This window comes from Coregonus lavaretus (assembly GCF_964263955.1).
Source record: "Coregonus lavaretus genome assembly, chromosome: 21".
NCBI lineage: Eukaryota > Metazoa > Chordata > Actinopteri > Salmoniformes > Salmonidae > Coregonus > Coregonus lavaretus.
In genome coordinates this window covers 42,725,336-42,749,897 of record NC_140008.1, presented here as the reverse complement: position 1 = coordinate 42,749,897, position 24,562 = coordinate 42,725,336, and the positions used below count along the sequence as shown (strand labels likewise).

Sequence of the window (24,562 nt, the reverse complement as noted above, 5' to 3'; positions counted from 1 at the left end):
GAGTGGTTTGATGTTATTATAGCTGGGTCAGGGAGAGACAGATAGTGTGTGTGTGTGTGTGTGTGTGTTAGAGAGATGGATAGTGTCTATGTGTTAGTGTGTGTGTGACTCAGCAGCAGTGATAAGCTTCCCTAGATCTGTGCCTCGACACAATCCTGTCTCAGAGTTGTACGGAAAATTCCTTCGACCTCGTGGCTTGGTTTTTGCTCTGACATGCACTGTCAACTGTGGGAACTTATATAGACAGGTGTTTGCCTTTCCAAATCATGTCCAATCAATTGAATTTACCACAGGTGGACTCCAATCAAGTTGTAGAAACATCTCAAGGATGATCAATGGAAATAGGATGCACCTGAGCTCAATTTCAAGTCCCATAGCAAAGGGTGTGAATAGTTTTTTATTGTTATTTTTTTTGCAAACTTTTCTAAAAACCTGCTTTTGCTTTGTCATTATGGGGTGTTGTGTGTAGATTGATGAGGGGAAAATATGTTTTTCAACAATTTTAGAATAAGGCTGTAACGTAACAAAATGTGGAAAAAGTCAAGGGGTCTGAATACTTTCCGAATGCTCTGTACCTGTCTGTGTACTGCCCAGTCTGCACCGCATGGCCTCTTAAGATTGACAGCTTGATTTTGGATTGTGTTACACACACACAATTACTCAATCATACACACAAGTGTGCCTGCACACACACACACACACACACACACACACACACACACACACACACACACACACACACACACACATACACGCACACAGTTAGATATACTCATTGTGTGTTAGGACTGGTCAGTGAGGGCTGTGTCTGTTTTGTAGTGTTGTTTTGAGAGGAAGTGAGCGGTCAGCTCATTGGCCAGCATGGCTTTGATGGACAGGTGGCAGAGACTTTCCCCCTGAGCCCACCCCTTGCTTTACCGTTGCCGTTGGAAACATGATGAAGAGGTGGAAGGAGAGGCCAGGAGCTCCCGACCTGCGTATCCAGTAAGACACACACACTGACCACAAATGGTTAACTGACCCTACTGTATGTGTGCGACTCTCTCCCCCTGTTTGTTGTGGAGCTGTAGTTCTGAGAGTAGATTGATGGGCCAGGCAGTGTCAGTTTGCACCCCCTCCGACACATACAGTACACACACACACAGCCACGGAAACACAGATCAGCACTCAGGCAGAGCAGAAAAACTGGAGGAGAGGTGGAGGGAAAGTGAGGAGGGAAGACAGGGGGGAGGTTGGAATGAGAGATTAGAGGAGAGGGAAATCCTTCATTCGCAAAGGAGGGGGGGGGGGGGGGGTAAATGTTAATACCAGGTCACTGCCCAGTCATACACACACAGTCATACACACACACAGTCACACACACACAGCAGACTGCTGCCAGGGTTATATTCTCACACATTCTGGTCACTCACCAGGGGTCCAGGCCTGTTTAGACCAGTCCCATATGGCTCCTCTCTACCCAGCCTGCCAACAGCCCTGCCTTGCCAAGTGTTAACGCCCAGTCTGTACCAGCCTCAGAGCAGAAGGCTGAGGGCTCCACTGCCTGAGTACACAGCCAAGCTTTTGCTTTCTTTATGAAAGCTTGTATGGAATGAAGTTAGACTAGTTACTAAATTAGTAGTACAATAGTTAGTGTTGGTGATGATTGTGTGGTGATTTTAAACCCCACTGTTGTTTATCAGACAGTACTCTCACCTTCCCTCTGTCCTTGCCCTCCATTTCTTCCTTCCTCCCATCCGCCCGTCCGTGGCGAACTGTAGAATCTGGCCGGCTGCTCAGCACCGCTGCCATGGCAACAGCAGCCTCGTGCAGCACCTGCTCTCCCCCACCTCCCTCCCTCCCTCCTTCCATACCTCCTCCTCCCAGCCCTCCCTCCTCCTCTACTCCTTCTCCTCTGCCCACCCAGAGAGCCCACTGTCAGCCCACGTCCACCAGGGGGGAAACCCCTTCCTCTGGAGGTAAGACTGGCTGGATCTGTGTGTCGACTGGTGTGGGTATGGGTAGTACTGGCATGTGTTTATGATTAACAGTTCCCTTAAAGGACATCTCTGCCACTTTTAACATTTGGGTTGTTATTATCAAGTATTTAGTGTGTCTTACACAGTTTTAGTGTAATTGTATGATTTCATGTCTATTGACTGTTTAGTGTTGAGCTAAACCGGAAATGGCTTCTCTGTGACGTTTTATGTAAATGTCATAATAAATGTTGTGTTCTTCTAACAGGCCTACATGTTGTTTGGACTGTTGTTTAAGACAGTCACCAAGATTAAACTTGGTTGTTATTGTTGCAAATACTATTATTTTGGATGCAGCAGTCGGGCTAGCTAGCATGCTAACTAGATACAGTAACTCTGTGTTATGGTTAGCGTAGGTAGTTAGCATCTACATTCAAATTATCTGTGAGTGTATTGCTGTTGATTGGTGACAAGGACATGAACATATATTTAGTATGACATTCATGCAAGCATTATAATATATTTTCAACCCAAAGTAATGTGAAATGCACTCATAACTTATGACATAAGCAATATATTTAGACTAAGCTTCATCTGGGCTTGATAGCCAGCTAGCTAAGATAACTGCAGGCTAACTTAGCAGAGCATTGCATCATGGGAGATTAAATGCACCCTGGGAATCATAGTATAATGTAGACATGGGCAATACAGAAGCTTCAAAATGACAAAAACAAGGAATCGTGCAGTATGACTAACAAAAACAATAAAACATCAACATGAGTATAAAATCTTACAGTAGTGCATGTATACTAACAGCATAATAACTGGTTATGAAGTGGCAGAATTGTCCTTTAAGGCATACGTTTACATGTGTCTGTTGAGGAGTGTGAGAGAGAGGCAGAAAGAGAGTGTACAAATGCCAAAAAAGAAACTAGCTAATAGCACTCTAATGTTAAAGGCCCTCTCATAAAAGGCATAACATGCTGTGTGTATAGACATTGAGTATGTGTGTGTTCAGACTAGGTACAGTAAGCAGGTACAGTAAACTGGAAATTGCTTCTCTGTGACGTTTTCAAGTAGCATCCCTGAGATGACTTATACAATAAATTATGGGCAGTCATTTTCAATCATCTATATAACTCCTTGCTATATGTTGCTCTGGTTGCCTTTGTCTAATTAGATCTGTAAATATTTTTAAAACCTATAGAATTATATTTATAGTCAGCTTACTACAATATTTTTCTGTTATTCAAGGCTCAAACTCCCATGATTCCATCACTGACCGAAGTTGCAGCTCCAGCAGCCATTGTGCCCTTTCCAAATAGCCTATATTTAAGTGATATATATATATATATATATATATATATATATATATATATATATATATTTTGTATATATCCATAAAAATGATGCCAGATGATTCATTATTTCGACTGGCTGACAAATGCTGCCTGCCTGTCTGTCTCGTCCTGACTCCTGATACGTTCATTACTATGGGACAGTAGAAGATCGAATTTGAATATTGAAACAATGTTGCAAATGTCGGAGAGACAGACAGCAAGGTTTATACAAATCTCCACTGTTGAAACAACTCTGCCACTTTTAACATTTGGGTTGTTATTATCAAGTATTTAGTGTGTCTTACACAGTTTTAGTGTAATTGTATGATTTCATGTCTATTGACTGTTTAGTGTTGAGCTAAACCGGAAATTGCTTCTCTGTGACGTTTTATGTAAATGTCATAATAAATGTTGTGTTCTTCTAACAGGCCTACATGTTGTTTGACTGTTGTTTAAGACAGTCCAAACAGAGAAGACATTGAGTATGTGTGTTCAGACTAGGTACAGGAAGCATGTGTGTGTTTGTAAAGCAGAGTCAGGTTAGTTGTACTGTATGTACAGTAGTTGAGTAAACCCTTGTGAAAAAGTACTACTGAATTACTACACAAATCATATTAGTGAAGTATTGACTATGTAGAAATGTGTAGGGATTGTGTCGTGAGTGTGTAGTTTATGCACTACTCAAGATTAAACAGGGTTGAACCGGGTTGCAATCGAGGCTCATGGGATTTGTGGTCTTCTAAAGTTTTGAATCACACCGTGCCTACAGGTCATCAGGTTTTTATTTATTCTCCTCCTGCCCTCGTATTGTTATTCTACAGTGTGCTGTCTTAACAGGTTTCCACTCTGGCACTTGACGATTCAATTGAACATCATTCTATGTTGCTGTCACGGTCGTTGATGAACGGGTCAGACCAAGACGCAGCGTGAAATGCATACATGTTTATTTAACTGAATAAACATACAAAACAACAAAAGGCAACGAAACGTGACGTCGGACGGCTATACACTAACAAGCCCAAACTCACCGGAACACAAACAAGATCCCACAACACAGGCAGGGAAACGGGCTGCCTAAGTATGATCCCCAATCAGAGACAACGAGCGACAGCTGCCTCTGATTGGGAATCACATCCGGCCAAACATAGAAATACAAACATAGAATGTCACCATAGAAAACACACACATGATATACACACCCTGACCAAACTACCTAGAGTTCTATAGGTCAAGGCGTGACAGTTGCCTATGCCATCCATGTACTTACAACCATAAATAGGCTAGCAGTCATTTTCAGGGATCAATTAACTTACTGAAAAGAGAAACTAATATTATGTTTGTGGGTCTGTTTTATTTGTGGAGTGGTGTAAAGTTACTGTTACATATTCAATAATGAAAACGTGAATTTTAAGTACTTTAGCTCGTTATTGCACTTATTATTATTATTATTATTATTATTATTATTATTATTATTACCAAGTAACAAGAGCACCACCATTGTATTTGCGATGTTCAGAAGTGTGGATATGTTTGTTCAATTCTCCCAAATGGATCTCTTAACAGTTACTACAGTATGTGATTATGAAAAATGTATGCACTCACTAACTGTAAGTCGCTCTGAATAAGAGCGTCTGCTAAATGACTAGTAGAGTTTTGTTGTAGTGTTCAGTAGGAAAACAGTGCTGTTTCAGTAGTAAGTAGAGATTTTTACTACTTTTCAATAGTCATCAGGTAGAGTTTTTACTGCTTGATATTGGTAGCAAAAAAGTATCACAACACTACAGCCAGACAAAACAGGAAGTAGTTGGCTGTAGGACAATCCTGAATGTAGTCATCTTCCATCCTTTGTCATCCTGTCTTTCAGAGCCATTATGCTGGCACCATCTGTAAGTTAAACTTTCCTTTATGTTTTATGAATACTTTGTTTAGCCGTTTATATAACTTTTTTTAACACAAACGATTGCTAGCCAAAACAGTCTTAGCTGTTATCCATTGTCATAGAGATGTATTGAGTTTAGCCTAGCTGTTTGCTAGCCCCATTGAAATGCAGCTATGTAGCCTCTGTTATCATCTTGCTAGCTAATAAGTATGTGTGTTTGTATGCAAATGTACAGTATGTTCATATTGGTATACTTACCCATTCTACTTACCTCTTGACCTGTTGCCAAGGAGGCTCTCGACATAAGAAGACTGGAGGCCATTGTTTATAAGATTAACATTGTTTATCAAATGTTTTTCTGTGTTGGCTTATGTGACCTCTGTTAGCAGATGATTAGTAATGGCTTATAATTGGTAGTCTCGTGCTTGCCTTTATTTTCTAAAAGGTAATGTGGTGGAGAAATGTGGCTGCAACAAAAAAGAGGATCTGAAGATAGTTAAGTCAAAGATGAATGAAGACAAGGCCTCAAAGGGATTAACAAAAAAGTGTAAATATGTAATTTATTAGGTATTTAATAATAACAAATAATGTTTGTATAAGCGTATCATTTCTTGTTTGATGATACAACTACAGTTAGAACATTTAGGGAATAAAATGTGCACTAGTCTAGTAGTGACACAGTAGTAAAACAAGAAGATATCAATAGTGATTTTGAATAGGCAAACAGTAGTAAATGTTTTCAATAGTAATTCAAAAGGGTTTATGTAGGAAATGAAAAAGGATCAGGAGCAATTCAGTTGTGATCAGTAGTGACAAAACACTACACACACAGATGGCATGGCAGTAGTAATGGCATGTACAGCAGTAATGTGTAGGCATTGTGTAGTAATTCAATAGTGAACATGTAGGAATTGTGTAGGTTTTAAGTTGTAGATACCCAAAAGCTCAGTAGTTACACAGTACTCATTAAGGGAGAATTATGTATTGATTTAAGTAGGAAATATGTAGTGTTCACCAGTAGTGAAATGTCCCAATTTATCACTCCTTACTACTTAAATTATTACATAAATCGGTGTTGTGTAGATCAGAGGAGCTGATCGTGGACTACAGGAAACGGAGGGCCGAGCATGCCCCCATTCACATCGACGGGGCTGTAGTGGAGCGAGTTGAGAGCTTCAACTTCCTCAGTGTCCACAACACTAAGGACCTATCATGGTCCAAACACACCAACACAGTTGTGAAGAAGGCATGACAATGCCTCTTCCCACTCAGGAGGCTGAAAAGATTTGGCATGCGCCCTCAGATCCTCAAAAAGATCTACATTTGCGCTATTGTTAGCATGTTGACTGGCTGCATCACCGCTTGGTATGGCAACTGCTTGGCATCCAACCGCAAGGCGCTACAGAGGGTAGTGCGTATGGCCCAGTAAATTACTAGGGCCGAGATCCCTGCCATCCCTGCCATCCAGGCGCTCTATACCAGTCGGTGTCAGAGGAAGGCCCTATAAATTGTCAAACACTCCAGCCACCCAAGTCATAGAATGTTCTCTCTGCTACCTCACAGCAAGCGGTACCGATGCCCCAAGTCTGGAACCAACAGGACCCTGAACAGCTTCTACCCCTAAGACTGCTAAATAGTTAGTCCGAATAGTATTGGCAGTGGTGGAAAAAGTACCCGATTGTCATACTTGAGTAAAAGTAAAGAAATCTTTATAGAAAATGACTCAAGTAAAAGTGAAAGTCACCCAGTAAAATAATACTTGAGTAAAAGTCTAAAAGTATTTGCTTTTAAATATACTTAAGTATCAAAACTAAATGTAATTGATAAAATATGCTTAAGAATCAAAAGTAAAAGTATAAATCTAAATAATTAAAATGTTCTTATATTAAGCAAACCAGACAGCCTCATTTTCTTTTTTCTTTTTAAAATGTACGGATAGCCAGGGGCACGCTCCAACACTAAGATATCATTTACAAACGAAGCATGTGCTTAGTGAGTCCGCTAGATCAGAGGCAGTAGGGATGACTAGGGATGTTCTCTTGATAAGTGTGTAAATTAGAACATTTTCGTGTCCTGCTAAGCATTCAAAATGTAACAAGTACTTTTGGGTGTCAAGGAAAATGTATGGAGTAAAAAGTACACATTTCTTTAGGAATGTAGTGAAGTAAAAGTAGTCAAAAATATAAATAGTGAAGTAAAGTACAGATACCCAAAAAAACTACTGAAGTAGTACTTCCAAGTATTTTTACTTAAGTACTTTACACCACTGGCTATTGGTTAACTATTTAACTATCTGCATTGACCCTTTATGACTCATCACATAGGCTGCTGCTACTGTTTATTATCTATCCTGTTGCCTAGTCACATTACCCCTACCTATATGTACATATCTATCTCAATTACCTCGTACCCCTGCACGTCGACTCTGTACTGGTACCCCGTGCATATAGCCAAGTTATCGTTTCTTACTCATTGTGTATTTATTCCTCTTTTTTATAATTGCTTCTATTATTTCTCTTTTTTTCTCTCTGAATTGTTGGGAAGGGCCGGTAAATAAGCATTTCACTGTTAGTCTACACCTGTTGTTTACGAAGCATGTAAAAATATAATTTGATTTGATTTGATACGGCCTACCCGCATGCAGTGGATGTTGCAGGATCGGATGGAAAGCATGATCTGTCTGTAACCTTTTGCGTTCTCACAAATATTGTAATTAATTTACCAGAATGTTACATCTTCATCCCATAAGTGTTGATGTTACAGCTATCTTTAGACATATAGCCAGTACCACTACTGAGGTATATATTTATAACCCACCCAGGCCTATCTGAAGTATGAAAATGATCAATGAAATCACCAGGTAGCCTATTGTTGTGGCGGAGATGCGTCCGTAGCAGATTGCTAAAAGGTACTTTATCTGGATAATATTAAAGTTGGTAGGCTACTCTGTTTTTGCCAGGCAAACCAGAGAAATTTAAACAAGGGCTTTCTGGTCACTAATCTGGACATGTGCGCCTGCCTTTGCACTCCAATGCTGATGACTGGTCAACATTCGAGACATGCAACTTTTTGGTTCTGAAGCATAGATAAGATGTTTTTAAAACAAGAATTTGCTGCAATGCCATAGTCCTATGTTAGTGACCAGGTTGAATAAGCGAAGATATACAGTACCAGTCAAAAGTTTGGACACACCTACTCATTCAAGGGTTTTTCTTTATTTTTTACTATTATTTACATTGTAGAATAATAGTGAAGACATCAAAACTATGAAATAACACATATGGAATCATGTTGTAACCAAAAAAAGTGTTAAACAAATCAAGATATATGTTATATATGAGATTCTTCAAATAGCCACCCTTTGCCATGATGACAGCTTTGCACACGCTTGGCATTCTCTCAACCAGCTTCATGAGTTAGTCACCTGGAATGCATTTCAATTAACAGGTGTGCCTTGTTAAAAGTTAATTTGTGGAATTTCTTTCCTTCTTAATGTGTTTGAGCCAATCAGTTGTGTTGTGACAAGGTAGGGGGAGTATACAGAAGATAGCCCTATTTGGTAAAAGACCAAGTCCATGTTATGGCAAGAACAGCTCAAATAAGCAAAGAGAAACGACAGTTCATCATTACTTTAAGACATGAAGGTCAGTCAATACGGGAAATTTGAAGAACTTTGAATGTATCTTCAAGTCCAGTCACTAAAACCATCAAGCGCTATGATGAAACTGGCTTTCATGAGGACCACCACAGGAATGGAAGACCCAGAGTCACCTCTGCTACAGAGGATAAGTTTATTAGAGTTACCAGCCCAAATAAATGCTTTACGGAGTTCAAGTCACAGACAAATCTCAACATCAACTGTTCAGAGGGGACTGTGTGAATCAGGCCTTCATGGTATAATTGCTGCAAAGAAACCACTACTAAAGGACCCCAATAAGAAGAAGAGACCTGCTTGGGCCAAGAAACATGAGCAATGGACATTAGACCGGTGGAAATGTGTCCTTTGGTCTAGAGTCCAAATTTGAGATTTTTGGTTCCAACCGCCATGGCTTTGTGAGACGCGGTGTGGGTGAATGGGTGATCTCCGCATGTGTATTTCCCACCGTGAAGCATGGAGGAGGAGGAGGTGTTATGATGTGGGGGTGCTTTGCTGGTGACACTGTCTGTGATTTATTTAGAATTCAAGGCACACTTAACCAGCATGTTTTTTGTGTGAAAATAAAATACAGAAATATCTAATTTAAGTATTCACACCGCTGAGTCAATACTTTGTAGAAGCACATTTTGTAGCAATTACAGTTGTGAGACTTTCTGGGTATGTCTCTAAGAGCTTTCCACACCTGGATTGTGCAACGTTTGCCCAATATCCTTTGAAAATTCTTCAAGCTCTGTCAAATTGGTTGTTGATCATTGCTAGACAACCATTTTCAGGTCTTGCCATAGATATTCAAGAATAATTAAGTAAAAACTGTAACTCGGCCACTCAGGAACATTCACATTCACTTTTGGTAAGCAATTCCAGTGTAGATTTGGTGTTCTCCTGCTGAAAGGTGAATTCATCTCCCAGTGTCTGGTGGAAAGCAGACTGAACCAGGTTTTCCTCTAGGGTTTTGCCTGTGTTTAGCTCCATTCCGTTTCTTTTTTTATCCTGAAAAACTCCCCAGTACTTAACAATAACAAGCATACCCATAACATGATGCAGCCACCATTATGCTTGAAAATATGGAGAGTGGTACTCAAACATATTTGCCCCAAACATAACACTTTTTATTCTGGACAAAAAGTGAATTGCTTTGTCAAATTCTTTTTACAATATTAATTTAGTGCCTTGTTGTAAACAAGAAGCATGTTTTCGAATATTTTTATTCTGTACAAGCTTCCTTCTTTTCACTCTGTCAATTACGTTATTATTGTGGAGTAACTACAATGTTTTGTCCTATTACAGCCATTCAACTCTGTAACTGGTTTAAAGTCACCATTGGCCTCCTTGTGAAATCCCTGAGCGGTTTCCTTCCTCTCTGGCAATTGAGTTAGGAAGGACGCTTGCATCTTTGTAGTGACTGGGTGTATTGATACACCATCCAAAGAGCAATTAATAACTTCACCGGGCTCAAAGGGATATTCAATGTCTGCTTCTTTTGAAAAAAAAAAGTTTTATCTACCAATAGGTGCCCATCTTTTTAAGGCATTGCAAAACCTCCCTGGTCTTTGTGGTTGAATCAGTGTTTGAAATTCACTGCTCGACTGGAGGACCTTACAGGTAATTGTATGTGTGGGGTACAAAGATGAGGTAGTCATTCATGTTAAACACTTTTATTGCACACATAGTGAGTCCATGCAACTTATTTTGTTACTTGTTAAGCACATTTTTACTCCTGAACCTATTTAGGCTTGCCATAACAAAGGGGATTGAATACTTATTCACTCAAGACATTTCAGCTTTTCATTTTTAATTAATTTGTAACAATTTCGAAAAACATAATTACACTTTGCATATTATTAATTGTGTGTAGGCCAGTGACAAAAAAATCTAAATTTAATCATTTTAAATTCAGGCTGTAACACAACAAAATGTGGAAAAATTAAACGGGTGTGAATACTTTCTGAAGGCACTGTAGTTAACAACTTCCTTCAAACCGCACACAGAAACATAAAAATGGTATCCACGAGTTCATCTGACTGAGGAAGTAGATAAAGGGCCTCATTGCCAAAATCCTGAAGTATCCTTTTAATATTTGTATACCACATGATAACATACTACAGTGTACAGTGTTCCATAAGATTGCCTGGCGTACTTCCAAGGGACTTGCATGTACGGGACATCCAAGACATTTATGTACAGGACATTAAGGCACGAATGGTGTAGATTATACAAGACTATACATGGTCAAATTCTACAGAGCTAACATTCTACAAGGATGACATTAGAGCTGATCATACTATTCGGCTATATCCCTTCACCAGTATCCCAGAGTGCACTGGGTGTATGCCACTGGGCCAGTCCAAGGTGACCCCACAGATAGAACAATGAGCCAGATGTTTCACCGGATGTATAAATCTGAAGCATCCGGTTGGCATTTCCACCCACCACCAAATATGGTGATGAGAGGAAGCCCAGTGGCTGGCAGTGGGAGAAGATGGAGCGAGATGGATTTTGGCCGACATTTTGATAAATTTCTCATTGATGAAGCATTTTATCTCAATACAGTTTTCTGTTCCCAGAACTAGTTATGAACAGAGTGGACTACGTTTTGTAGACTTTACCCTTTACCAAAGTTTCAAAAAATTGTGTTGTTTAGGAGTGCATGGGCGAATTGAGTTATTGCACACGCACACTTCACAGAGTAGGCGTTCCCTAACGGAAATATGCAAATACATGCTAGAACATGCCAATAGGATCTCTCTAGCTCATGCTTGACTCAGCCCATCTCCTTGCTTGTTTTGCCCACTATGATTCATTTGCTCCCATTGGAAACGACAGGCTGTGGTCTATCTTGGGTTAGTTATAAACGTCTTTGGTGACCCTGCTGTCTGTGTCTGTCACGCTCTGCTAGCTTCTGTTCTTTGTCTGAGGTGCTAATGCTAACGTATTCCCCTGTTAGCCTGGAGGAAACAGGAGCCATAAGCATTATGCACACATCACTACCCCAGCACTGTCACGCTACTGACGCTAGCACGCTCACCTGCCCCCACACATACTTCTCTGCTATCTTTTGTTCCCTTCTATCTTGTCTTGTTTTCTGATCTGTTGCTGGCTAGTACCTTTCATTACACGCACTACTAAAGGGCAGGTAGCTGATCGGGCAGCTGTGTGATACATCGAGAGAAGTATTCGTTTCTACTGAGAAGGAAAATCCTAAATCCACTATGTTATGTTCTGTCTGATAATGAGTTTGTTTCTCCTTGGGCTCCCTAATACTTTGCATGCACGCACGCACGCACACACACCCCACACAGGCAGTAGATCCTGCAGAGAAAACGCTGGCAGTAGAGTTAATAGGTGTTTACACAGGCTGCACCTTTAAAGGTGATCCACAGAGAGAGGCTGGCCACTGAGCTAAAGGGAGTGAGTGAGGGAGGATGAGAGAGAGAGAGGCTGGTCACTAAGAGGGAGGGAGGGAGGGAGGGAGGGAGGGAGGGAGGGGGAGAGAGACTGTCAGGCAGATACATTGAGAAAGTGATTGAGAGGGAGAGAGCACACTGAGGTTGCTCAGATCAGCAGTAGCTATTGGTACAGGGTAAGACCAGCAGCAGTTTTAGCTTTAGTTTAGGAAGCAGAAGCCGCATCCTCTCCATCTGCCTGTCTGCCTGCCTGCTGCCAGTAGCTGGCGTACGTGTGTCTGTGTGTTCAGAGGCTGGCGGGCAGTGCCGTCTGTGTGTGTGTATGTGTGACAGCCATGTGTGTGGAGCTGCAGGACCATGTCTGACTCTTTTTGGACTGTGCTCTCCAATTTTTCCCTGCCGGAGAGAAGCCTGCTGCGCCGATCCAAGAGGTATCTCTCCATTTCCTCTTCTCTGCTCCCTTGCTTTCTCAGTTTGAATCTGTCTGTCTCTATAATGTGTCTCCTTACCCCTTTTCCCTCTTCCTCTTTTTCTATGCGTCTCCTCTCCCTCTTTCTCTCTGGTGTGTTTTCTGCTGGACTTGGTTTTAAGATGAAGGTCATGAAACTACTTTTGCCAGTCTGGTGAGGGATAATAGGTTGCATGCAGTTTCTGGTGCTTAGTGAGGATTTGAGTTTCCTTGTAATTAACATTTCTGAGGTATGATCCCACCATATTGTGCACATTTAGCCCAGTTATATTGCTCTCTCCCTCTCCCTCCCTCTCTCTGTCTCTCTCTCTTTCTCACTCTTAATATGTAGATGTGGCTTTTAGACAGGGAAGACAGAGCTGTACTTACCAGCAAATTTATACCTCCCTGTTAATAACAGTGAGCTTTGTAACACACACACACACTTCTTATCTCTCTACAGTCAACAGTGTACACTCTTAGAAAAAAAGGTGCTATCTAGAACCTAAAAGGGTTCTTCGGCTGTCCCCGTTTTTGGTTCCAGGTAGAACCCTTTTGGGTTCCATATAGAACCCATTCCACAAGGGGTTCTACCTGGAACCAAAAACGGTTATCCTATGGGGACAGCCGAATAACCCTTTTGGAACCCTTTTTTCTAAGAGTGTAACGCTTAGACACACTCTGGGCAGACAGACAAACAGACAGATAGACAGACAGGGAGTTAGGCAAGGAGGAGGTGACTCTTGCTCAGCAACAGTGGGCTGTGCTCTGCTGCCTAGGGAGGGAGGGAGTGGGCAGGCCAGGTTGGGCTGTCTCTCACTGATTCACCGTAGTCTTATGGACTTGACATGGAACTACTAGAGCATCTAGACTATGGATGTAGCCATTCTAGCGAGCTGAAACCCCCTTATTTTGACTGTGCTGGTCACGTGAGCACTGCCCCTCTCTCTCTCTGATCACTTTTTTTCCATCTCTGCTCTCAGTTTGATCTGCTGTTGTATAATTTCTCTGGTCTCTCCTCAGCTACCTGCTGCTCTTTGAAGCTCACGCCTGTGAAATGTGTATGTACGTGTGTTCTCTAAAGCCACTGGGCTCCGATACGTCCACTCAGAAACACAGGTGGATGTGCACACACACACAATGGACTTTCGTTCGCTTATCTAGATAGACTGATCTTAGATATTTGTGTGTGTGGTACCACAGCAGGGTCAGTTTAATGAGCCACCTATGCAGCTGTTTGCTCACTGCTTGTTCATTTATCTCTCCTGTCAACTCTGCTGCTGTCGCTGTCACTGCGTGGTGTGTTTGTGTGTGTGACTCTGACAGGGTGACAGCACCCTGTATATGATGGTAATTACGTAGTAGATAGATAACCCTGTCTCATTCACAGACTATCTCTGCTAATCCTAACGCCTGTTTACATAGCAGCAACCCTGCTGCTCACCTTAACCTAGCCCCTGAGTGTGTGTGATCGTGTCTGGGAGCATGTGTGTGAGTGCATGTGTGAGTGCATATGTGAGTGCGTGCACATGTAGGACTTAGAAGGGCTCAAAACTGTGACCAAAACACTTGCATTTGTAACCCTTTGACTTGGCAGTGCGACACCACATTTCTTTAGCTGGTCACGTTCGTTTTTGGTTCACAATTTCTGAAATCAAGATTTATTCAAACAGCAATTGGTATGCAACAATGGGTATGCAGACCAGGTATTCAAAACATTTGGTCCAAAGTCTTGGTTGAATCTTTGCAATAGTCAATTCAGTCATCATGCGCTGTTTGAATGAAAATGTCTAAAGGCTTTTCCAAAAAACCTTCCCAATTAAATGTTGACTGCAGTGTAGGCCTACCTGGCAGAATGATATCTGATGATATATATATAAATCGTGGGGACTTTTGTTTGCAAACTCTGCCATCACATGTACATGTAGCCTACACAGTACAAAACCACAGCTAGCCAAACTCAATGGTCTCTTGCTAGAAGCACAATTGAATTAAAGGACTCCCAAAAATATTTGCCCGATTGTTCCCAGACCTCAAGTGGTATCTTGATGTGATTTTAGTATTGTTGTGGACTTAGAACATCCCATTTTTGAGAGTGAAAACCTGCAAACCTGCAAAAACTCGTAAACCTGGAAAAGTAAAACATGAAAAACTGAATTTACCAAAAGATAAAACTGATTTTATAGGGCCTTACAACTGTAGAGTGACTGTTCAAAATCGCTAACAATAACACCCTTTTTTAGATTGTGCAACGGTTTTATGGTTTCCCTCCAAACAATCAATGTAAATATGATATTGTCAAGTTAAAATGTAATAGCTTGAGAGATGGGAATGTGTGAGAGAATGTTCTGGAACATCTTCAGACCTAGTCAGTGCTTTCTGAATGTCCCCATGGAGCACTCACCCTCTCTCTTTTAAACCTCTCTCTCTCTCTCTTCTTATCTGTCCTCCTTTCTTCTTCTCTCCTTCTCTCTCTGTGGGAGCAGATTAGGGGAGTTGAATTATTCCTCTGACTCAATGGAGTCAGGGACTGAGGGAGGGAGCCTCCCTGTGTACAGGCCACCTGTCTCTGTCTGTCCATCCGTCACTCATATTGTGTCTCTACAGTGTATTGGTCTCCCGGGGTACGTGCGTTGCGTGTTTAGCCAGCCTGTTATTGTATTCTGGAAGCCTTGCCATGAAATGTGCTGCAGTGTTACATTGTCTATATCCTCCTGATGATAGAAAACTAGGGATTGATTATTATATCCTCCATCCTCTGTTTCCCCCCCCCCCCCCTTCGCCCTTTTCCCCTTTGATCTTTTTGTCTAATCATCTTGCATTCTTAGCTTCCTGGCTGTGAGGGATTTGTACAGTCATAGCACAATCAATACCTGATTGAGGCAGTAGAGACCTAGTGATACAATCAGTGGGCATTTTACCCCATTCAAGAAAATGGTTGGCTACTGCAGACAGTGAGTCATGTGGCCGTGACTTGCTACATAAAGCAGGCAGACAGGCATCGAGGCATACAGTTATTGTTCAATTGAACGTTAGCCTGGGGAACTCCTTCAAGACTGTTGGAAAAGCATTCCAGGTGAAGCTGGTTGAGAGAATGCCAAGATTGTGCAAAGCTGTCATCAAGGCAAAGGGTGGCTATTTGAAAAATCTCAAATATAAAATATATTTTGATTTGTTTAACACCTTTTTTGGTTACTACATGATTCCATATGTGTTATTTCATAGTTTTGATGTCTTCACTACTTTTCTACAATGTAGAAAATAGTAAAAATAAAGAAGAACACTTGAATGAGTAGGTGTGTCCAAACTTTTGACTGGTACTGTATACTAAATTCATTTTTAAACGGATGGGTGTATTTGTGTTAAAATACACCAGTTTTACTATTTTGGAACACCAGGCTGTTGATGTCATGCAGCCTGTAATTTTTGTGTTTATACTTTTTCATAACTACAACGACAAGTTTGATGTCGGACGACAATAGAATGTTCATGATGTCACTGCGACAACTGTCTACAGACATGTTGATAGACGTAGTATAAACCAGCCTTGAGTCTTGAAATCTTTGGTTGTTTAGTACACTACCGTACTCGCTCTGTTTAGCACATGGCCTCACATGTGAATCCTTAAAGAGATGGGTGGGGCTAAGGCATAAGAGGGTGTGAACGATGCTGAATGGGTGTAGACAAAATAGAGCTCCAGTACGTGCACCAAAACATTCAAGGGCCATTTTCTCAAAGGGACCAGTACGACTGATCCGTGTAAAGGAAAGAATGAATGGGGCCATGTATCGTAATTTCCATAAATTAATAAGCTAAAAATAATGATTTTGTAATGTTTTTTTAACGTTTTTCTCCCAGTGGCAGTTTTATTTATCATCTTTTCATTTTTTTTTTATTGGCTAATGGCCAGCTATTACCGGCTAACTGAAACCCTGGTGCGTGTGTATGCGTGTGTGTGCTGTGGCCAGTGGGTGTTATTGGTATGCATCCAACGTAAGCAGCCAAGCTTGGGTTAGAATTCCTTCATGAGAAGCTGTGTGTTTGATAAGTCTCTTACCATCTGTCGAGATGCAGGTTCTGCAGTATGAACTTAGCATGTGGTGCATCTTTGAAGGATGTTGTGTGTGTGTTTGTGTGTGCATGTTCAATCTGTCTAAAGAACATAGTACGTGGACCAGTCCTCTTTAGGGAACCGTCAGACCCTCCTCCCTCTGACCTCTAACCTGTACTTGTCAGAGGGGTCGACTTAGAGTTAGTGAGAGCATACATTTTTTCATACTGGTCCCCCGTGGGAATCGAACCCACAACCCTGGCGTTGCAAGCGCCATGCTCTACCAACTGAGCTACACGGGACTACCACTGAAATGGGCTCAATTGAATACATTGTCTTTCCTTTGCATCTATAAGAACGCTAAAGCTTCGTCGGGGATTTAACGCATTGTCTCATCACAAGAAAGATTTGAAATTGAAAAAAGTAATAATTTAATACAGTTGAAATGTTTACAAATTAGAAACGCTGAAATGAAAGCAACTTCCGAAAATGAACACTCGGATTATAGTGATATTATGTCTGATCTCACAAACAATGTAAAGTATGTATAGATAGGTGTAACCTAGAGCCAAGCGGGTTGATTTTTAATCCAAGGGTATCCTGCTATTGACACACTTGTTGAATCATGCAACAGAACGTAACAACAACAGTAATTAATGAGGCAGTCTAGACAGCACAGGTGAGTGCAGGTAGGCCTAGACAGAGCAAGTTTTTCATGGTTGCAGTCCTGTTCCACCGTTTTATGTTGATGTATTCATATCTGCACACACACCCAGTGTATTTATGCAAATGAGGCACTCTCTCCTTCTCCTTTACACCTCTAACCTTTCCACCTTATCCCCATTTCTCCATCCCTACCTCACTGCTCTCTCACATCTGCAGCTTAGTGTAGCCTCCTCCATCCGTCTACATGTCCTGTGCTGCTGTTGCTGCTGCCTCTGGCACAGAGAGACAGCGACAACAGGAGACTGGGGATGCATACCAATCTGCCTCCCCCAGCTCCCAGAGAGAGACAGACAGAGGAGGACAGAGGTGGCCAGGCATACTAAACACCTCGGATAATAGTAATAATAAATATTGCTGCAAGCGGCAATGCCGGGTTTCAGCTGTGTGCCCACTCTGCCACCATCAGGAGAAAATGGACACATTGCCCTAGGAAGAGTTACTTCTGTACTGTTTACCATGCTTGCCAAATATCAAAACTCAACATCAAACTGATCATGCAATATCATATGATTTGGATGTATTTGGACCATTTTCAATGATGTAGACTACTTTAATCATATTCTATTCCAAGACTCTAGCTGAAACAATATGGCCGGTATGAGCCAATGAGCTTGCATGAATGGTTTTTCCTCTCCAACAGGTCCACAATGTGGCCAAACTCAACCATACTTTACAGGTTAGCGAGACACATCCTTGAGCATGTGTGCCAAATTTCATCATTGACTCAAACAGATCAAGAGATATAAAATGTGCCCATTATAGCACCATCGTGTGGTCAATCTGAAAAGTCTTGATAATGTGTGCAACATGTGTACCAAGTTTTGTTACAATGCGAATATCCGTGACTGATTTATAGGCATTTTTGTGCGAGACCACTCCCACATTAATGTTTATTGGTCAATAATGGCCATGTTGTTTTTGGTACATGTCTGGAAAATATAGACATAGATGCCACATATCAAGTTTCGTGGAGATCGGCCATTCGGTGCCAGAGGAGTAGCGTTTTAAGTGTTTTTAACCAAATTATAAATGCCGGAAAAACTATAATGGCGGACCTCATGGGTCCTTGAGGCAAATTTGTTCCTTGTGAGGAGAGGTACCTATATGTACCGGATTTCAGGACTCTAGGTCACACGGGGTGACCTTTCAAAGTTAGCATTTTCAATTGCTTGTTATAGTACCACCATGTGGCCAATTGGCATGGCATTGCATGAGAGGGTGTGGCCTTTGGCCGTTTAACATCTTGCAAAGTTGCACCCTCCTGGGCCTTACCATCTCACAGGAATTTGCATTTTTCACTAAATCGGCAGAAGGAAAATAAAAATCAACGGCAACAAATACAATAGGGCTTCTCCAGCTTCCTTGCTGAACCCCTAATAATAATAATAATAATAATAATAATAATAATACAATGGAGACAAAGAAACACACTGTCTGTATCAGGTCGTACAGTTTGTCTAGTCAAGGATAGCTCTGTGTGCACATTTGAGCTCCAACCAGGAAGGCTCTCCTAACCAAAGTCATGTTCAAACCACGCTCTCCTCTACTCCTCTTTCATCTACTCTCTTCTCTTCTCCTTTCGTCTCCTCTACTCTTCAAACTTGAAACTATTTTCTCTCCCCTTCTCCTCTTTCAACTCATCTCACCTCTTCTCCCCTCATCTTCTCCTCTTCTCTCCTCTCCTATGCAGGCTCCCTGCTGTAGACCACCTGCTGTGAGAGACATCCATTATGCAGAGCTGACTTATGGCAGTGTTAGTTTGCTGTGTGTGTGCATGTATACTGTGGGGAAAAAAAGTATTTAGTCAGCCACCAATTGTGCAAGTTCTCCCACTTAAAAAGATGAGAGAGGCCTGTAATTTTCATCATAGGTACACGTCAACTATGACAGACAAATTGAGAAATGTTTTTCCAGAAAATCACATTGTAGGATTTTTAATGAATTTATTTGCAAATTATGGTGGAAAATAAGTATTTGGTCACCTATAAACAAGCAAGATTTCTGGCTCTCACAGACCTGTAACTTCTTCTTTAAGAGGCTACTCTGTCCTCCGCTCGTTACCTGTATTAGTGGCATCTGTTTGAAATTGTTATCAGTATAAAAGACACCTGTCCACAGCCTCAAACAGTCACACTCCAAACTTCACTATGGCCAAGACCAAAGAGCTGTCAAAGGATACCAGAAACAAAATTGTAGACCTACACCAGGTTGGGAAGACTGAATCTGCAATTGGTAAGCAGCTTGGTTTGAAGAAATCAACTGTGGGAGCAATTATTAGGAAATGGAAGACATACAAGACCACTGATAATCTCCCTCGATCTGGGGCTCAACGCAAGATCTCACCCCGTGGGGTCAAAATGATCACAAGAACGGTGAGCAAAAATCCCAGAACCACACGGGGGGACCTAGTGAATGACCTGCAGAGAGCTGGGACCAAAGTAACAAAGCCTACCATCAGTAACACACTACGCCGCCAGGGACTCAAATCCTGCAGTGCCAGACGTGTCCCCCTGCTTAAGCCAGTACATGTCCAGCCCGTCTGAAGTTTGCTAGAGTGCATTTGGATGATCCAGAAGAGGATTGGGAGAATGTCATATGGTCAGATGAAACCAAAATATAACTTTTTGGTAAAAACTCAACTCGTCGTGTTTGGAGGACAAAGAATGCTGAGTTGCATCCAAAGAACACCATACCTACTGTGAAGCATGGGGGTGGAAACATCATGCTTTGGGGCAGTTTTTCGGGAAAGGGACCAGGACGACTGATTCGTGTAAAGGAAAGAATGAATGGGGCCATGTATCGTGAGATTTTTAGTGAAAACCTCCTTCCATCAGCAAGGGCATTGAAGATGAAACGTGGCTGGGTCTTTCAGCATGACAATGATCCCAAACACACCGCCCGGGCAACGAAGGAGTGGCTTCGTAAGAAACATTTCAAGGTCCTGGAGTGGCCTAGCCAGTCTCCAGATCTCAACCCCATAGAAAATCTTTGGGGGGGGTTGAAAGTCTGTGTTGCCCAGCGACAGACCCAAAACATCACTGCTCTAGAGGAGATCTGCATGGAGGAATGGGCCAAAATACCAGCAACAGTGTGTGAAACCCTTGTGAAGACTTACAGAAAACGTTTGACCTGTGTCATTGTCAACAAAGGGTATATAACAAAGTATTGAGAAACTTTTGTTATTGACCAAATACTTATTTTCCACCATAATTTGCAAATAAATTCATTAAAAATCCTACAATGTGATTTTCTGTTTTGTATGCTTGTGTACTGAATATTAGTGTCATCATCACTGCAGCAGATAAGAGTGTCTGCTAAATGACTAAAATGTAAATGTATTAGGCTAGCAGCTAATAGTGCAAAGACGTCATTGAGCTCTGCAGGTGTTTTTATGTTGGGATTCTTTTTTATGATTCTTTTTATGATTTATTTGTATTAACCCATTAACCCAGTAACCCTGTTTGGAGGACAACGTTTTTTTTACAGCTTTTCTGCTACATATACATACATTTTACATACACATTTTACATACATGGTACTTTTATATAAAGTGGTCACATAACAATAATACATTACCAAAGTTTAATCCCACCCCTCAGCCACTCTCAGCCCATCCCACCTATCACCATAGACCACCCTTGTTTGGTTTCCATGTGCCATATATTTTTCAATTGTGCTGTGATGTTTTACATACATTTTGAACCTTTCTAATCGTATGGTATCCACAGATTGTGAGCTAAAGACGAAAACCTTTCCTACGAGTATTATTATATTATTTATTGACTGACTATGGCTTTCCAAATCGCCCAACACTGCTATTTGTAAGGTTAATTTTAAGTGAATGTTGTGATTTTTCCTGAACCTGTGACCAGAAACAAGCTACATAGGGGCAATACCAGAATAAATGATCTAGTGATTCTGTCTCTTCGCAGCAAAATCTACAGAGCTGAGATTGTTGTATGCCACATATATATAGCATTCTGTTGGTGGCAATAATGTTATATAATCATTTAAATTGAAAAACTCGAAGTGTTGAATCAAGTGTTGTTTTTTGTTGGGATTCTTACTGCAAACAGTTAATGGCTTATTATACTCATAAAACTAGAAATCAACAGTAACGGGGACGGACAGACTGACACACTGTCCTCCAGACTCACACACCCCATCCTCTCTCTCTCTCTCTCTCTCTCTCTCTCTCTCTCTCTCTCTCTCTCTCTGTCTCTGTCTCTGTCTCTGTCTCTGTCTCTGTCTCTGTCTCTGTCTCTCTCTCTCTCTCTCTCTCTCTCTCTCTCTCTCTCTCTCTCTCTCTCTCTCTCTCTCTCTCTCTCTCTCTCTCTCTCTCTCTCTCTCTCTCATTTCAATTTAAGGGCTTTATTGGCATGGGAAACGTATGTTAACATTGCCAAAGCAAGTGAAGTAGATAGTAAACAAAAGTGAAATAAACAATAAATATTAACAGTAAACATTACACTCAGAAGTTCCAAAAGAATAAAGACATTTCAAATGTCATATTATGTGTATATATACAGTGTTGTAACAATGTGCAAATAGTTAAAGTACAAATGGGAAAATAGATCAACATAAATATAGGTTATATTTACAATGGTGTTTGTTCTTCACTGGTTGCCCTTTTCTTGTGGCAACAGGTCACAAATCTTGCTGCTGTGATGGCACACTGTGGTTTTTCACCCAGTAGATAAGGGAGTTGATCAAAATTGTTTTTTTTTTTTAAATTCTCTGTAATCTGAGGGAAATATGTGTCTCTAATATGGTCATACATTTGGCAGGAGGATAGGAAGTGCAGCTCAGTTTCCACCTCATTTTGTGGGCAGTGTGCACATAGCCTGTCTTCTCTTGAGAGCCAGGTCTGCCTACGGCGGCCTTTCTCAATAGCAAGGCTATGCTCACTGAGTCTGTACATAGTCAAAGCTTTCCTTAAATTCGGGTCAGTCACAGTGGTCAGGTATTCTGCCTCTGTATACTCTCTGTTTAGAGCCAAATAGCATTCTAGTTTGCTATGTTTTTTTGTTAAATCTTTCCAATGTGTCAAGTAATTCTCTTTTTGTTTTCTCATGATTTGGTTGGGTCTAATTGTGTTGTTGTTGTTGTTGTCTTGGGGCTCTGTGGGGTCTGTTTGTGTTTGTGAACAGAGCCCCAGGACCAGCTTACTTAGGGGACTCTTCTCCATGTTCATCTCTCTGTAGGTGATGGCTTTGTTATGGAAGGTTTGGGAATCGCTTCCTTTTAAGTGGTTATAGAATTTAACGGCTCTTTTCTGGATTTTGATAATTAGCGGGTATCGGCCTAATTCTGCTCTGCATGCATTATTTTGTGTTTTTCGTTGTACACAGAGGATATCTTTGCAGAATTCTGCATGCAGAGTCTCAATTTGGTGTTTGTCCCATTTTGTGAATTATTGGTTGGTGAGCGGACCCCAGACCTCACAACCATAAAGGGCAATGGGTTCTATAACTGATTCAAGTATTTTTAGCCAGATCTTAATTGGTATGTCAAATTTTATGTTCCTTTTGATGTTCTTTGTTATAGGGCCAAAAAGATTGGAGAAGTGGTTTACGCATACATCTCCATTTTGGATAGATAGCTCTTCGTGTTGTTGTTTGTTTAGTGTTTTCCAATTTTCCCAGAAGTTGTTAGTCTATGGATTCTTTTTCCGTAGGTTATTTCTGTATTGTTTTAGTGATTCACCATAGTGAAGGCGTAGGCTCAGGTTTTCTGGGTCTCTATGTTTTTGGTTGGATAGGTTTCTCAGTTTTTTGCATTCTTCATCAAACCATTTGTCATTGTTGTTACTTTTCTTCGGTTTTCTGTTAGAGATTTTTAGATTTGATAGGGAAGCTGAGAGGTCAAATATACTGTTTAGGTTTTCTACTGCCAAGTTTACACCTTCACTATTACAGCTGAACGCTTTGTCCAGGAAGTTGTCTAAAAGGGATTGAATTCGTTGTTGCCTAATTGTTTTTTTGGTAGGTTTCGACACTACTTTCCTTCCATCTATAGCATTTCTTAATATTATTCAGTTCCTTTGGCTTTGATGCCTCATGATTGAGTATTGCTCTGTTCAAGTAGACTGTGATTTTGCTGTGGTCTGATAGGGGTGTCAGTGGGCTGACTGTGAACACTCTGAGAGACTCTGGGTTGAGGTCTGGGAGAGTGTCTCGCTGGTCTGGGCGGGGTGTCTGTTGATCTGTTGCTCCTGTGTGAGGTGATGGGTCTGCGGTTGAGGGCGATATCCTTTAGGGTCCGGGCGAAGATGGGCACTGCTGCCTTGTATAGGTGGACCTGGTCGTAAAGGCTGTTCACGTCCAGGGTGGAGTTGTGGGCCAGGTAGACATTTGATTTTGATGCACAGTCACAGGAAATACTTGCGTTTACCTGCTATATGGTAGCAGGGTGGAAGTATTTTCGTGGTACCAGGGTTGAGATAACCACTTGTGTGTTGGGGAAAGTAGAAGAAGCTTTTTCTATCACTCCCTTGAGTGCTGTGGCCACCCTTTCCTGCTGTGTTCTCAGGTCGTTTGTGCCTGTGTGTATTATTATGTGTCTGGGTGATCCTAGTTGGTCCTCAGACAGAAGGTCTAGGGCGCGCTGGGTGTTTGGACACCAGAGTTTAGACACTGTGTGTTTGGGAAAACGTTTATTTTCTTGTATGTATTTCCCGTTTGAGTCCAAAAGGAGTACGATCTGTGGCTTGTGTATGTCCTCAGTGGGTGTGGGGGGGTCGTCATGAGGGCTATCAGGGTGGCTGACAGGGGGGGTGGGATCCCCAGGGCTTGGGGTTTTTCATTTGTTTGTCTGGCTGTGTTGTCGAGGCTATGGTCAGGGTCTAGGGTGTACTGTTCTGCTGCGGTGTCAAGACTTTGGCCAGGATCTGAGGTGGGCTGTTCTGCTGGCGTCTCTGCGGGGGTGGCCAGCTCTCTAATGGGTTGTTCTCTGTCACCCATCATCGTTCTCACCTTCTCCTCCAGCACTCTGATCCTCTCCTCTAGTGCTCTGTTCTTCTCCTGCTCCTGCTCTTTCTCCTGTTGAATTTGTCTCACCACAGTCCAGAGTGCAGACATGTCTCTCTCTACCTTCAGCTCT

General features: G+C 41.6%; 1 protein-coding gene across 1 annotated transcript in view; it reads left to right on the top strand.

The window, feature by feature from the left end:
* Positions 1-934: 934 nt before the first annotated feature.
* Positions 935-24,562, top strand: part of LOC311148626 (microtubule-associated serine/threonine-protein kinase 2-like) — a gene marked incomplete at both ends in the record, with an annotated part of 94,816 nt that continues 71,188 nt past the window's right edge. The window contains 2 exons of the mRNA XM_084185613.1: positions 935-984; positions 1,761-1,958. Coding sequence (XP_084041739.1) covers positions 935-984; positions 1,761-1,958 — 248 coding nt within the window. The remainder of the gene's footprint in view (positions 985-1,760; positions 1,959-24,562) is intronic.